This window comes from Gadus chalcogrammus, chromosome 2, assembly GCF_026213295.1.
Source record: "Gadus chalcogrammus isolate NIFS_2021 chromosome 2, NIFS_Gcha_1.0, whole genome shotgun sequence".
Taxonomy (NCBI): Eukaryota; Metazoa; Chordata; class Actinopteri; order Gadiformes; family Gadidae; genus Gadus; species Gadus chalcogrammus.
In genome coordinates, this window is record NC_079413.1 from 72,501 (window position 1) to 86,262 (window position 13,762).

Genomic DNA, 13,762 nt, shown 5'->3' on the forward strand with positions numbered 1-13,762 from the left:
TCGGATCCGTACTCCTGGACGTGCATCCCGAAGAAGCAGCAGTCAGCTCCGTCCACGTCCTCAAAGGCAAACAGGGCCTTGGTCCGGTACGGGAAGGACTCGGACATCTCGCCGCTGTCCACAAACCTGCTCAGACAAAGACGAGGACAGAGAGTCACTGGAGAGCTCCAGCGGACCCCAAGGTCCCCGGCCAGACCTGCTGATCTCCCTTTGGTCAGGTGGTCTTAAGGATCATCAAGACCAGAGCCAAGAAGACTAGAGTCAATCCCTGGAAGGAAGGGTCCCTCTTCCTGTTGTCCCCCATGATCCTTAAGAGCTCTTCCTTGCCCTTTATGGGGGCTAGAGGTAAGATCTTAAAATGCCGGAATTTGAAGCCTTTTAAGACTAACTGCTATGCAGTCGAGTTCAGCATCAGAGTGCGCCCTCACCTGGACTTCATGCCCGGCTTGACCTCCACCACCTTGTCCGAGACGTGTACCACCCGGATGGTGATGTCACCCGACTCCGGGTGGTTCTGCCTCTTGAGGTAGTCGTTGACCCGCGTCTCCAGGTAGACGCCCAGCTTGGTGTGCGGGAGTCCTGGACCGCAAGAGAGAGGGAGACGGAGGTTAGAAGGGAGGGGAGCATGGAGGCGATGAGCAGGTGGTTCATGGAGGTAAGAGCGTGTGGGGAATAGAAATGAGTTTGAGGCAACACTGGGAAAACAAGTCCCTAGGGGATGGATTGTTAACTTCAAGACCAGCCCGAGTCGTGCTGTGGAGGTCCCTCTAAATCGGATTTGTCAGAGTTGAACTGCCTGGGCTGCTTTTCCGATCTTTTATACATTCTGGTGCGATGCCCTCAATGTCTTTCTCAATCGATACGCTTGGCTGCGCTAGCTTAAAGAAGGTCAATTCAAGAGAACCTCCTTCGACAACGGTTGATGCTACATTACTGGGGGACTGCGGGGACCTAGCTGGAGCAGGCGGAGCATTAAGCCAGGGCCCACTAATGAGGTACAGGCATTATCAGCTCTTGGTCTCCAAGTGTCAAAGCTCTTCCTGACGCAGCTTCACTATTTAAGAGCTTAAGAAGAAAAAACCCGCCTGGACTAATGGGAACTTGTGTCAGACAATTGCAGTGAAACACTATAGACCGCTAACTGGAAAACAAACTCCCAGCCTAGCTCAACCAAACTCAACTCCATCACATTTGATCGGTTTCATATTCCTCAAATCGACTCTTGCTCTCCTTTGTCCAGTTTTGTTTAGTCTTCCTCGTTCTTGGCTGCGTTCTGATTCCTGGACGCTACCGTGACCCCAGAGGGGGGATCCAATGGGATCCAGCTGTCCTGCTCTCGGCCAGAGGACTCCCGGCCGGACAGCAGAGGATCAAACTGGGTGGTAAATCACTTCTGACGCTCCCTGAAAAACACGGTCCACTACAAAGAGGCTAAACGCCGCCGTCACCAAAAAAAAAGAAGATCTCCATTCGGCATTTGTTTAACATCTTCAGCCAGACCCCGGCCCCTCCTGCTGACGGAACCCTGGGGTTCGAGGGGGGGGGGGGGGGGTCAGATCCTACGCTAAGAACGACCCCTCAAGAAGCTGCTGGGGCCACTGTCCAAAGGAAAGCAGGCAGGAAGGCTCAACACTTACGTTTGGCGGCATATTTGTTCTCTTTCCGCGTTTTGTTGGCCTTCTTGAGGCAGCTGTCGCACGTGAAGCTGTGGAGACAGAAAGTATGTTTGAGTGTGTGTGAAATAGAGCTTCTGGGGGGCCATCGTTGCCTCTGATGGGTAATGAACAGAGTGAATTCAATTCTCATTGGTGTTATTACCAATTACTTTGGGATAGGGTTGCTCGATTATGGAAAAAATCATAACCACGATTATTTAGGTCAATATTGAAATCCCGATTGGTCAAACGATTATTTCTGAGTTTGAAAACATGATGTATTTATTCAGCATGTCTATCCCAAAAACACTTTGTACCTGAGAACTTTGAAATTTCGCCTTAAAAAAATACATAATGGTCAATTTTCAAATTTTAGTTAGTGATCACTAGCCACCACACTACCACTGTGAGTGAATCAGTCTCAATGACCTCTTCCCTCACTTTGGCGGACTCATCCCGGTCGGATCATCTTATGATTGATTTCATTATCGTGTCATGACGTCACTTCAGTGATACTATCTTTGAGCTCTGAATGCCATTCCAGAGAGTCGTTCCCCCTGCTGTGGCTCCATGCTGAGCCAACAATAAGCAGGACAGGATCCCAGTGGACTCGGGGCATACAAGGTGCGGAGTGTGAGTGTGTGAGGGCTAGCTCACCCCATGGGCCATATGGTGTCGTTATGCAGGACGCAGATCTGGTGCATTTTACGACCACAGTCGGTGCATTCCACCAGCCTGCAGGGGACAGAGGGAACGGCAGACATCTTAGAGGAACCTCGCGGATGGACGCAACTTGGACAAAATCACCGCATTATGCATGCAACACTTTTCCTGAGGACAAACGCAGGGATCATAGCCAGAGAGCTAAGCACTAGTCAGAAGCCTGGCTCATGGGACGTGGGTAGGCAATACCGCCCGATGATGACTCAACATACAATTTAACAGAACGAAACGTATTCCAATGCTAACTTTGTAATATGATACATTAATGAATGAATATATTGATTAATGAGGTTCTGAAGCTCATCTAGAAAGAGGACCGAGGGGGAGGGAGACGTACAGTTCTGGGTCCAGGGTGTCGTTCTTCTTCCGCTGGAACTGGTCTTTGTTGATGGACCTGTGGGGAGGAGAAGGAGGAGGAGAGTGAGGAGGAGGGAACCACACCTGGTGCCTCACCCCGGAGGAGCAGGTTCTGAGGTTCTGAGGCAGAGATACTAGACACCAATAGAAACACATCTAGAGAGAGGGGAACCAATAGAAACACATCTAGAGAGAGGGGAACCAATAGAAACACATCTAGAGAGAGGGGAACCAATAGAAACACATCTAGAGAGAGGGGAACCAATAACGCTCTGGTAGAAACTAGTGTGTGATGAGGGAATGTTACAGATAAAAGGACATAATAAAGGCATTAGAACACAACACATGAACACATGAAAAGACCAAAGAAACGTTAGATTTTAATGCCATCAATTTACTTCAAGAACAACAAACTAAAGGCTAGATGAACCGGCTTTAAGGTCCGTCAACAGAGGAGGTGTTTAGTGGTCCCGTGGGGGGGGGGGGGGGGGGGGGGGGTGGGAGGGGGGAGGATGAGAGGGGGGTACTCACGTCTGGGGCTGCGATGGGTCGTCTCCCAGGGAAACGCTCTCGCCCTGGATCTCGTTGAAACACTTCTCACAGAAGTGGTACCTGTCAGCAATAAGCCCAAATTTTGGTGAACTACACCGTTCGCCAACAGCACAGCCAATCACAGTGAGGGCATGGAGACGAAGCAGCCGGCCAATCAGGGCAGGGCGGGCACACGGGAGGAGGCAGGGGGCAAGGTAGACCGTCGTCGGGAGGAAGCAGCCAATCGTGATGCAGCGTTTTTGTGTGGGCGGGAGGTTTTGATTTTGCACGTAAATTTCGGAGTGGATGATTGGTCACAGCAAGCAGCCAATGCAGACATCACAAGCGTTAAAAGGAGGGAGAGAAGGGGAGACGGGGGAGGGGAGGTACAACGAATATTAAAAAAGAGTGGAAATTAATTGTTACAGGTAAGGACATGGACAGGTAGAGAGAGGAAGAGGAGGGAGAGAGGAAGAGTAAGGAGAGAGAGGTAGAGGAGGGAGAGAGAGGAAGAGGAGGGAGAGTTAGAGGAGGGAGAGAGGAAGAGGAGGAGAGTGAGGGGGGAGCAGAAGGTGAAACAACCAACAGGGACAGAGAGCCAAGGCAAAGCAAAGATTAGCGTCAGACGTCCAGTGGTCCACAACAACAACAACAAAAACAACAATACAGCAACGTGAGGAGCCAATAGGAGCTGTGGGGGGGAGGGGCTCCCAACATGGATAAAGTGGATAAGTGATAGAAACAAGACAGATAGATGGCGCTGCTACAGAGGTTCATTCATAGAGCCGCCCGCCTTCGTCTGCTGGCAGAAAGGAGCTTCTTCACTCTCTAGAAATCTTTAGAGTAAGATGAGTGTGGTTGTGGAGCCAGAGGCCTCGGGCCGCAGGAGGCCAGAGCTCGCTGTATGAATGAACCGAGCGTGGAGGAACTCATCGGACATGAATAATGGAGGATGGAGACCGATCCAACGGAACCATCTGAGGCCCAATCAGAACGCGGCTATAGGGCTACGATGTCATGGCCGCCGAGTGATCAAATATTATGGCGTCGGGGCGGCGGGCGGGGGGGGGTCTTTCCGCCTGTGTTCCTGGTTGTGTGCTTGTGTGTTTCTGCCCGTGTGTGTTTCTGCCTGTATTCCTGGTTGTGTGCTTGTGTGTTTCTGCCTGTGTGTGTCTTTCTGCCTGTATTCCTGGTTGTGTGCTTGTGAGTCTCTGCCTGTGTGTTTCTGCCTGTGTGTTTCTGCCTGTATTCCTGGTTGTCTGCGCTGCTTACCTGTTCTGGTAGCTGAAGTAGGCGGCGTCGCGCTGGATGGTGCACAGCTGTTTGCCGTAGCAGCACAGTGTCTGGGGAGAGAACTCCAGCTGGGGGAGCGAGGGGAGACGGAGAACAGGTCAGTGGTGTCACTTCTACACGCACACACTAAAAACACAACACTCTCGGCACATGATCACATGACACCAGTGTATTTTGAGTGTGTGAGTCACAGCCCAAACCGATGCCCAGACAATACGAATAATGACAAAACCATTCCCAGAGGGGACCCCTAAACTCAGACGGATAATGCACAGGATTCATGAGAAGTATTTCTGAAGGGATAACCACAGAACGCACTTTACGTTTACTAAACGCCTCAAGGCCCAGTGGAGCTGACCGTAAAGTCTGCTCTGTGGTTGTGCATTGGGCCACCTGCGCACTCACCGAGCCACACCCCCACCCCCCCAGACCCCTCACCTCCGCCCCACACCCCCATCCCCTAACCCCCACCCCGGCCCCCCACACCCACCCCCCCACACCCACCTTCCGGCCGCAGCAGTAGCCCAGGCCCTGCATCACGGGGTTGATCTCGGCCTCGAACACCTCGGCCAGCTTGGAGCAGTACTTGTAGACGCGGGACGTCTTGCGGTTGTACAGCCAGGCGTTGTTGAACATGAGCCACACGTCGTCCACATACTGCCAGGGCTCCTGGTACTGGCCCGTGTCCAGCTTGCGCTTGATGGTGGACAGGTCCATGGGGGTCTTCACGATGTCAAAGTAGTCCTGCTAGTCCGGAGAGAAGTGAAGGGGGCAGCGGGACACACGGAGCAGAAGGAAGAGCGGAGGAGGGGGGGGGGAGGTGAGATCCAAGAGTTGTTTTTTTTTGCAGAAGAAGGGTTTTCGTTTGGGGGGGGGGGTACATATCAGGGGGGGGGCATCGTTTGTCGTGGGGAGGCCGGGGCGGTCGGGGGGAGAGAGCTCCTCCCCCCTCCCTCACCCAGACCTCCCCACCACTCAGACACCAGCTAGCAGACGACTGGACCAACAACACACAGGATAGGACCCGGCCCTGGTGGGCGGGGCCAATCAGACATCAATCATCTTAGAGCATCAAGCCAGTACAGCTGGAACATCGACAACGCTGATGCTACTTCAGCCGGTCCACTACTGCTATTCAGCAGCAGAGCTCGACACCGGGTGGCGTCCGGGGTCTGCTGCTGGCGGGCGGCCAAGCGGAGGCGAGCGAGCGGATGGCAGCGCGGCAGGAAGCAGGCGGTACACAGCGGCGCTCGGATTAGCATCACAGCGTCCGCCAAGCTACAGCGCTACGCTGGCTAACGCCGCTGCTGCTGAAGCTAAAGCTAGCAACGGTGACCTCTGAGGAAAGGTCACCATGGGCATTGGGACCCCGGGGTCCGTGAGGGAGGAGGGGTCAGAGGGCGACCCTTGGGGTCAGGGTTCACCCACATCCCAAACCCAGAACTAGAACACGTCCGCTCCGCTGGTCATCGCTGTAAACATGACAGAGTCGGATTTAATGTCGGTACGAAACGTCAGCCACATTACCGGAAGAGCCGAACCCACGTCCACTGCTGGGGTTTAAACCCACGTCTACTGCTGGGGTTTAACCCCACGTCTACTGCTGGGGTTTAACCCCACGTCCACTGCTGGGGTTTAGCCCCACGTCTACTGTTGGGGTTTAACCCCACGTCCACTGTTGGGGTTTAAACCCACGTCCACTGTTGGGGTTTAAACCCACGTCCACTGTTGGGGTTTAAACCCACGTCCACTGCTGGGGTTTAAACCCACGTCCACTGCTGGGGTTTAAACCCACGTCCACTGCTGGGGTTTAAACCCACGTCCACTGCTGGGGTTTAAACCCACGTCCACTGCTGGGGTTTAAACCCACGTCCACTGCTGGGGTTTAGCCCCACGTCCACTGCTGGGGTTTAGCCCCACGTCCACTGCTGGGGTTTAACCCCACGTCCACTGCTGGGGTTTAAACCCACGTCCACTGCTGGGGTTTAAACCCACGTCTACTGTTGGGGTTTAAACCCACGTCTACTGTGGGGTTTAAACCCACGTCCACTGCTGGGGTTTAACCCCACGTCCACTGCTGGGGTTTAAACCCACGTCCACTGCTGGGGTTTAAACCCACGTCCACTGCTGGGGTTTAAACCCACGTCCACTGCTGGGGTTTAAACCCACGTCCACTGCTGGGGTTTAAACCCACGTCCACTGCTGGGGTTTAAACCCACGTCCACTGCTGGGGTTTAAACCCACGTCCACTGTTAGGGTTTAAACCCACGTCCACTGCTGGGGTTTAAACCCACGACTACTGTTAGGGTTTAAACCCACGTCTACTGTTAGGGTTTAAACCCACGTCCACTGCTGGGGTTTAAACCCACGTCTACTGTTAGGGTTTAAACCGGAGGAGACCGAGGAGTCCGGTCGCGTGTCTCCACGCAGCCTAACCCCTCTCCTTCCCGGGGTCGCAGACGGGGTTCCCCGGGGTTGCAGAACACGCCGGCACGCCAACCTGCAGGGCGGCGTTCCTGTTCCGCACCGTTGCTCTGAGTCAGAACAGGCTGCGTGGCTACGTACCTAGCCAGTAGCCAGCACGCGACCTAGGACGCTACCTGGCACGCTACGGCGCAAGGCTTTCTGCTAGCGCTACCGCTCTGTCCAGGAGGTCTGGGTACGCGTCGGGTTGCGTAGCGGGGTCCTCGGGGGGGGGAGGAGGGGTGAGGAGGGGTGAGGGGGGCCAACGGCCATCGAATCAAGTGGGGCAGTTAAAAATAAAGCGTTGCGCGCTGAGTGAGTATAGAGCCGTATGCTGAGCCACTCACGCCGTGCGGCCGTATGGAGGAGGCTCCCGTGCGCCTCTGGGAACCAACGACACCAATACAAGAGCTAATTACATTCCACCAGGTTTGGAAAACGGACCCTTTAGCAAGGCATCGGCTCACCTCCACACAGAACCCCTACCCCAACATCAACACACGACTAACTACTGGTGAGGAACTGAACTAGGAAGCTAGGATGGAGGCGAACACAAATCTAGTGATAAAGTGAGCTTATGGCGGAGAAATGCAGATGATCAGATGACTGGAAGACAAAGCGATGAGACACGAGAGTTTGGTCTTTGGTCCTGATTGATTTGGTTGGTCGTAGAATAATGGGATTGATCAGCAATGTGTTTGGATCAGCGATGTCCATGAGGCAAAGTACTGTTGGTTAGCATGGTTGACCTCCTGGGGAGGGAGCGTAGGTGCAATCTCTAGCTCTGATCATGGAGCCCTTCCGTTATCTGAGGCCTTGCATTTCCCCGTGTGAGTCAGACGATGCTGCCGTGAGTTAAGTGTACGTACGACTGAATGACCTGTGGAATGAATGAAATGTTAACCTCCACCGCCTCCCTTTCATCCTCTTATACACATGGTGAGTGCAAAGGTGAGACAACGAGGTGAGCGGAGAACAGACAGAACAGTGACGTCTATGAGCGAAAACAGGAAACAACAGCACAGAAATGATGAATAAATTAAAATGTTTTAATGTTTTAATCTAGGCGGAGCAGAAGCAAAAAGAATGTCAGCCAGAGCAGTCCCTTACCAGGTTAGTTTTGTTACTAGTTCGAATACGTACGGGTATTCCCAGTAACTGGGGGTCCACCGGCTGGCGGAACGGCAAGGACTCGGGGTCCTGCCGGTACAACGCCTCCAGGGTGGGCATCAGGGCCTGACGCAGCTCCTCAGGCTTAAAGACTGGGAGGGGGAGAGAGAGGGGGAGGGGGAGAGAGAGGGGGAGGGGGAGAGAGGGGGAGAGAGAGAGAGGGAGAGCAAGTGATAAACAAGAGAAAGACTTGGTTAGGAGACGTTGATGAGGAGGCCGATCATTAGAGCCCTTGTGGAGTTCCTCAGGTACGGATAAGGGCTCCCTGGAGAGGGACTGAACCCCTCTCTGAAGGAGGACTGAACCCCTCTCTGAAGGGGGACTGAACCCCTCTCTGAAGGGGGACTGAACCCCTCTCTGAAGGGGGACTGAACCCCTCTCTGAAGGGGGACTGAACCCCTCTCTGAAGAGGGACTGAACCCCTCTCTGAAGGGGGACTGAACCCCTCTCTGAAGGGGGACTGAACCCCTCTCTGAAGGGGGACTGAACCCCTCTCTGAAGGGGGACTGAACCCCTCTCTGAAGGGGGACTGAACCCCTCTCTGAAGAGGGACTGAACCCCTCTCTGAAGGGGGACTGAACTCCTCTCTGAAGGGGGACTGAACCCCTCTCTGAAGGGGGACTGAACCCCTCTATTAAGGGGGGACTGAACCCCTCTATTAAGGGGGTTCAGGGTTACTCTATTAAGGGGGTTCAGGGTTACTCTCTCTAGGGGAGCGAGTCCCGTTAACGTGGAGGGGAGTGACTAAACCTGGGAGCAGAGGACACCCAGAACCCCGGTTCTAGAGCGTTCCTCTCTGACGACACACTGAACCCCGGTTCTAGAGCGTTCCTCTGTGAGGACACACTGAACCCCGGTTCTAAGAGCGTTCCTCTGTGAGGACACACTGAACCCCGGTTCCTCTGTGAGGACACACTGAACCCCGGTTCTAGAGCGTTCCTCTGGACTCACCCTTCCTCTTGCTCTCCGCGCTGGCGGGGGATCCGGCCTCGCCCTCCTCCTCCTCCTCCTTGGGCTCCTTCTTCACCTCCGGCTTCTTGTCCTCGCCGTTGGTGGCGGTCGCTGAGGGGGCGGCGGCGGCGGTTGCCGTGGACGATGAGGTATCCATGGGCTCGGCTTTGCAGCCGTCCCCCGACGTCTTCTCCTTCTTGATCTGAGGGGGGGTGAGGAGAGGCGGAGCCATGAGTGACTCTGGCGTCACCGCGACCCAGAGAGAGTCCTACGCCCGCGGCTAACCATCAGGATGCCCGCGGCTACGGCTAACCCTCAGAACGCCTGCGGCTACCCCTCAGGACGCCCGCGGCTACGGCTAACCATCAGGACGCCCGCGGCTACGGCTAACCCTCAGGACGCCCGCGGCTACGGCTAACCGTTAATGCGCCCGCGGCTACGGCTAACCATCAGGACGCCCGCGGCTACGGCTAACCATCAGGACGCCCGCGGCTACGGCTAACCGTTAATGCGCCCGCGGCTACGGCTAACCATCAGGACGCCCGCGGCTACGGCTAACCCTCAGGGCGGGGCTAAGGGTCGTGGGGGGGGGGGGTCTTACCTCGGGCTTCTCCTCCTCCTTGACGTCCGCCTGACCTTTGCCCTTTTTCCCCGAGGCGTCGCCGTCTCCCGCCGGGTCCGCCTCCTCCTCCTCCTCCTCCTCATCCTCGTCCTCCTGCTTCTTCACCTCCATCTTGACGTCGGCGGCGCCCGAGGCCACGCTGTCGGCCGCCGGCGCCTGGGAGGCGGGGTCGGCGCCACTGCTCACCGAGGGCGGCGTGGAGGCGGGGCCGTCCGCCATCAGGGACGACTTCTGGGACAGCTGGGGGGGGGGGGGCACATGGAGGATGAATATACAGCCCCCGTTCAACCCTTCACCCCCCTCGGCCTCGGGGGGCCTCGCTAAAGGACCCGGAATCTAACCAGCGTCCTTCAGGGGAGGAGCTGCTGGTGTACTGGTGGGTGGAGGAGCTGCTGGTCTACTGGTGGGTGGAGGAGCTGCTGGTGTACTGGTGGGTGGAGGAGCTGCTGGTCTACTGGTGGGTGGAGGAGCTGCTGGTGTACTGGTGGGTGGAGGAGCTGCTGGTGTACTGGTGGGTGGAGGAGCTGCTGGTGTACTGGTGGGTGGAGGAGCTGCTGGTGTACTGGTGGGTGGAGGAGCTGCTGGTGTACTGGTGGGTGGAGGAGCTGCTGGTCTACTGGTGGGTGGAGGAGCTGCTGGTGTACTGGTGGGTGGAGGAGCTGCTGGTGTACTGGTGGGTGGAGGAGCTGCTGGTCTACTGGTGGGTGGAGGAGCTGCTGGTCTACTGGTGGGTGGAGGAGCTGCTGGTCTACTGGTGGGTGGAGGAGCTGCTGGTCTACTGGTGGGTGGAGGAGCTGCTGGTGTACTGGTGGGTGGAGGAGCTGCTGGTGTACTGGTGGGTGGAGGAGCTGCTGGTGTACTGGTGGGTGGAGGAGCTGCTGGTCTACTGGTGGGTGGAGGAGCTGCTGGTCTACTGGTGGGTGGAGGAGCTGCTGGTGTACTGGTGGGTGGAGGAGCTGCTGGTCTGATTGGTGGAGGGCGGCCGTCACTCACCGGGCTGCGTGGCGGCGGGGGCGGGGTCATGTGGGCGTTCTGGTTGGCCGGGGGCGGGGCTTGGCCCGACTTGGACGAGGCGCTCCCGGGCCCCTGGGGAGGCTGCAGCTGATTGGCCTTCTCAGAGCCCCCGCCCGGGGGCCCCGCCTGCTGCTGGTGGTTCTGCTGCGGGGCGGGGGGCTGTGGTGGGGGGGGCTGGGTCTGCTGGGTCTGCTGCTGTTGATTCTGTTGTTGTTGATGCTGTTGTTGTTGTTGTTGTTGATTCTGCTGCTGCTGCATTTGTTGTTGCTGCTGCTGCTGTTGTTGATTATGTTGTTGTTGATTCTGTTGTTGTTGATTCTGTTGTTGTTGATTCTGTTGTTGCTGCTGCTGCTGCATCTGCTGTTGATGTTGCTGCATTTGCTGTTGTTGATGGAGCTGTTGTTGTTGTTGTTGAAGCTGCTGCTGTTGTTGATGTTGGTGCTGTTGTTGAAGTTGGTGCTGCTGCTGTTGTTGTTGATTCTGTTGTTGTTGATGTTGCATCTGCTGCTGTTGATGTTGCTGCTGCATCTGCTGTTGGTGGAGCTGTTGCTGTTGCTGTTGCTGTTGTTGTTGTGAGGGGGGGAGCTGCGCGGCGCTGGGCGTGTGCGGCTGGGGGGTCTGCGCGCCCGGCAGCGTGGGCGGGGTCTGGTGCGGCTGCGGCGTCAGGCTGCGGGCCGGCGAGGGGGAGCTGGTCCGCATGGGGGGGCAGTGGGGGTGGGCGCCGGGGGCCGAGGGCAGGGGCCCAACGCTGCCCGGGCCCCCGGGGGCCGAGGCGTTGGAGGCCGACTGAGAGAGGGGGCTGCCGCCTGGGAGGGGGGCCGGCGTGGACATCTGGGCCTGGAGAGAGAGAGAGACGGTAAGGGGGGGGGGGACGAGGAGGGAGGGAGGGGGGAGGAGGGAGGAGAGGAGGGAGGAGGAGGGAGGAGGGAGGGAGGAGGGAGGAGAGAGGAGGGAGGGAGGATAGGAGAGAGGAGGAGAGGAGAGGGAGGAGGAGGGAGGAGAGGGAGGGAGGGAGGGAGGGAGGGAGGGAGGAGAGAGGTGGTGGTCCCTGGGGGGTCCACCAGAGGAGCCTCCCTGGGGGGCTACACGCTGAGGACGGGGGGCTCACCTGCGCCATGCCGCCCTGCGCCCCCGTCTGGTTCATGGGCCCGGGGAACTGTCCTGGGGGGTGGTACTGGTTCTGGAGCTGGGCTGCGCTGGGCTGCCCCATCCTGCTGGGGCCCATGCCCATCTGGGGACAGAAGAGGGGGCATCAGACCACGCCCACCACGCCATCAGACCACGCCCACCAGGGCATCAGACCACGCCCACCACACCATCAGACCACACCCACCAGGGCATCAGACCACGCCCACCACGGCATCAGACCACGCCCACCACGGCATCAGACCACGCCCACCACGGCATCAGACCACGCCATCAGACCACGCACACTCAGCGGGGGGGGGGGGGGGGGGGGCTCACCTGGTTCATGGCTGGTCCGGACGGAAGGGGCGACCTCTGACCCATGGACTGCATTCCCATCTGACCGAACTGGTTCATCCCTGAAGAGACAAAGTCAACATATGAGTGAGTGAGTGAGTGAGTGAGTGAGTGAGTGAGTGAGTGAGTGAGTGAGTGAGTGAGTGAGTGAGTGAGTGAGTGAGTGGGGTAGTGAGTGAGTGAGTGAGTGAGTGAGTGAGTGAGTGAGTGAGTGAGTGAGTGAGTGAGGTAGTGAGTGAGTGAGTGAGTGAGTGAGTGAGTGAGTGAGTGAGTGAGTGAGTGAGTGAGTGAGTGAGTGAGTGAGTGGGGTAGTGAGTGAGTAAGTGAGTAAGTGAGTGAGTGAGTAGGTGAGTGGGTGAGTCAGTGAGTGAGTGAGTGAGTGAGTCAGTGAGTCAATGAGTGGACCGTACCTGCTGGGTTCTGCATCCTGCTGACCATCTGCCCGGGCCCGGGGGGTCGCACCATGGAGGGGTCGGCATGGGGGCCGTCTGACGGGACAGAAGGACGCATCAATCAAAGTCCTAAAAGGGGGCGTCAGTGAGATACACTGTCTTCTTCTCCCCTTCCCGAGCTGGTGCAGCACCATAACTCTGACGGCCTTCTTTAACTGTGACCCGCCTCGTAGGCCCTCTGGGTAAAAGGCTCTGCTCAACAACCCGATGGACCAACAGGAGCTGGAGTTAAACCAACGAGCAGAGAGCGTCTGAGCCAGAGACGCTCCCACTATCGCCACAAATAGAAGCACAACACAAGACGAGTAGGGGGACCACTCACTGGGCGACTGGCCGGGGCCCATGGCCGGCTGGCCCATCCCAGGGGGTCCGCCCATCCCAGGGGGTCCGCCCATCCCTGGGGGTCCGCCCATCCCAGCGGGTCCACCCATCCCTGGGGGTCCGCCCATCCCAGGGGGTCCGCCCATCCCAGGGGGTCCGCCCATCCCAGGGGGTCCGCCCTGTGGCAGGCCGGAGGGGGGCATGCCGGCCTGGGAGGGCATCATGCCCTGCTTCTGGAGGCGGGTCCTCCTCTTCTCCTCCAGCTCCTTCTGGATCTTGTAGATCTTCTCCGCCAGCAGGTGGTAGTACTCCGCCTGCAGATGGACCACCACCGGTCAGAACGCTACGGCCACAGCTCTGACACAGTACGGTTTAGCTTATAGTACCCCTAGTCCCTCCCCTAGCGATATGGCTCTAGTCCCTCCCCTAGGGCCCTAGTCCCACCCCTAGCCATATGGCCCTAGTCCCTCCCCTAGGGCCCTAGTCCCTAGCCGTATGGCCCTAGTCACTCCCCTAGGGCTCTAGTCCCTCCCCTAAGGCTCTAGTCCCTCCCCTAAGGCTCTAGTCCCACCCCTAGGGCCCTAGTCCCTCCCCTAAGGCTCTAGTCCCTCCCCTAAGGCTCTAGTCCCTCCCCTAGGGCTCTAGTCCCTCCCCTAAGGCTCTAGTCTCTCCCCTAGGGTTCTAGTCCCTCCCCTAGGGCTCTAGTCCCTCCCCTAGGGCTCTAGTCC

General features: G+C 57.4%; 1 protein-coding gene across 3 annotated transcripts in view; it reads right to left on the reverse strand.

Moving 5' to 3' along the window:
- ep300b (E1A binding protein p300 b) overlaps positions 1-13,762 on the reverse strand; it is a 31,896-nt gene that overhangs the window by 7,100 nt on the left and 11,034 nt on the right. The window contains exons 10-25 of one of the 3 annotated variants that reach the window (XM_056609352.1): positions 13,036-13,348; positions 12,672-12,749; positions 12,244-12,323; positions 11,888-12,010; positions 10,759-11,616; positions 9,745-10,005; positions 9,144-9,345; positions 8,166-8,284; positions 5,064-5,303; positions 4,539-4,627; positions 3,267-3,347; positions 2,716-2,772; positions 2,313-2,390; positions 1,638-1,705; positions 429-579; positions 1-126 (exon numbers count right to left, since the gene is read on the reverse strand). The exon at positions 1-126 is cut by the window's left edge and continues 135 nt beyond it. In XM_056609352.1, coding sequence (XP_056465327.1) covers positions 1-126; positions 429-579; positions 1,638-1,705; positions 2,313-2,390; positions 2,716-2,772; positions 3,267-3,347; positions 4,539-4,627; positions 5,064-5,303; positions 8,166-8,284; positions 9,144-9,345; positions 9,745-10,005; positions 10,759-11,616; positions 11,888-12,010; positions 12,244-12,323; positions 12,672-12,749; positions 13,036-13,348 — 2,924 coding nt within the window. Of the gene's footprint in view, positions 127-428; positions 580-1,637; positions 1,706-2,312; positions 2,391-2,715; positions 2,773-3,266; positions 3,378-4,538; positions 4,628-5,063; positions 5,307-8,165; positions 8,285-9,143; positions 9,346-9,744; positions 10,006-10,758; positions 11,617-11,887; positions 12,011-12,243; positions 12,324-12,671; positions 12,750-13,035; positions 13,349-13,762 lie in introns of all 3 variants that reach the window. The other 2 variants (XM_056609344.1, XM_056609335.1) reach the window with 2 other exon arrangements.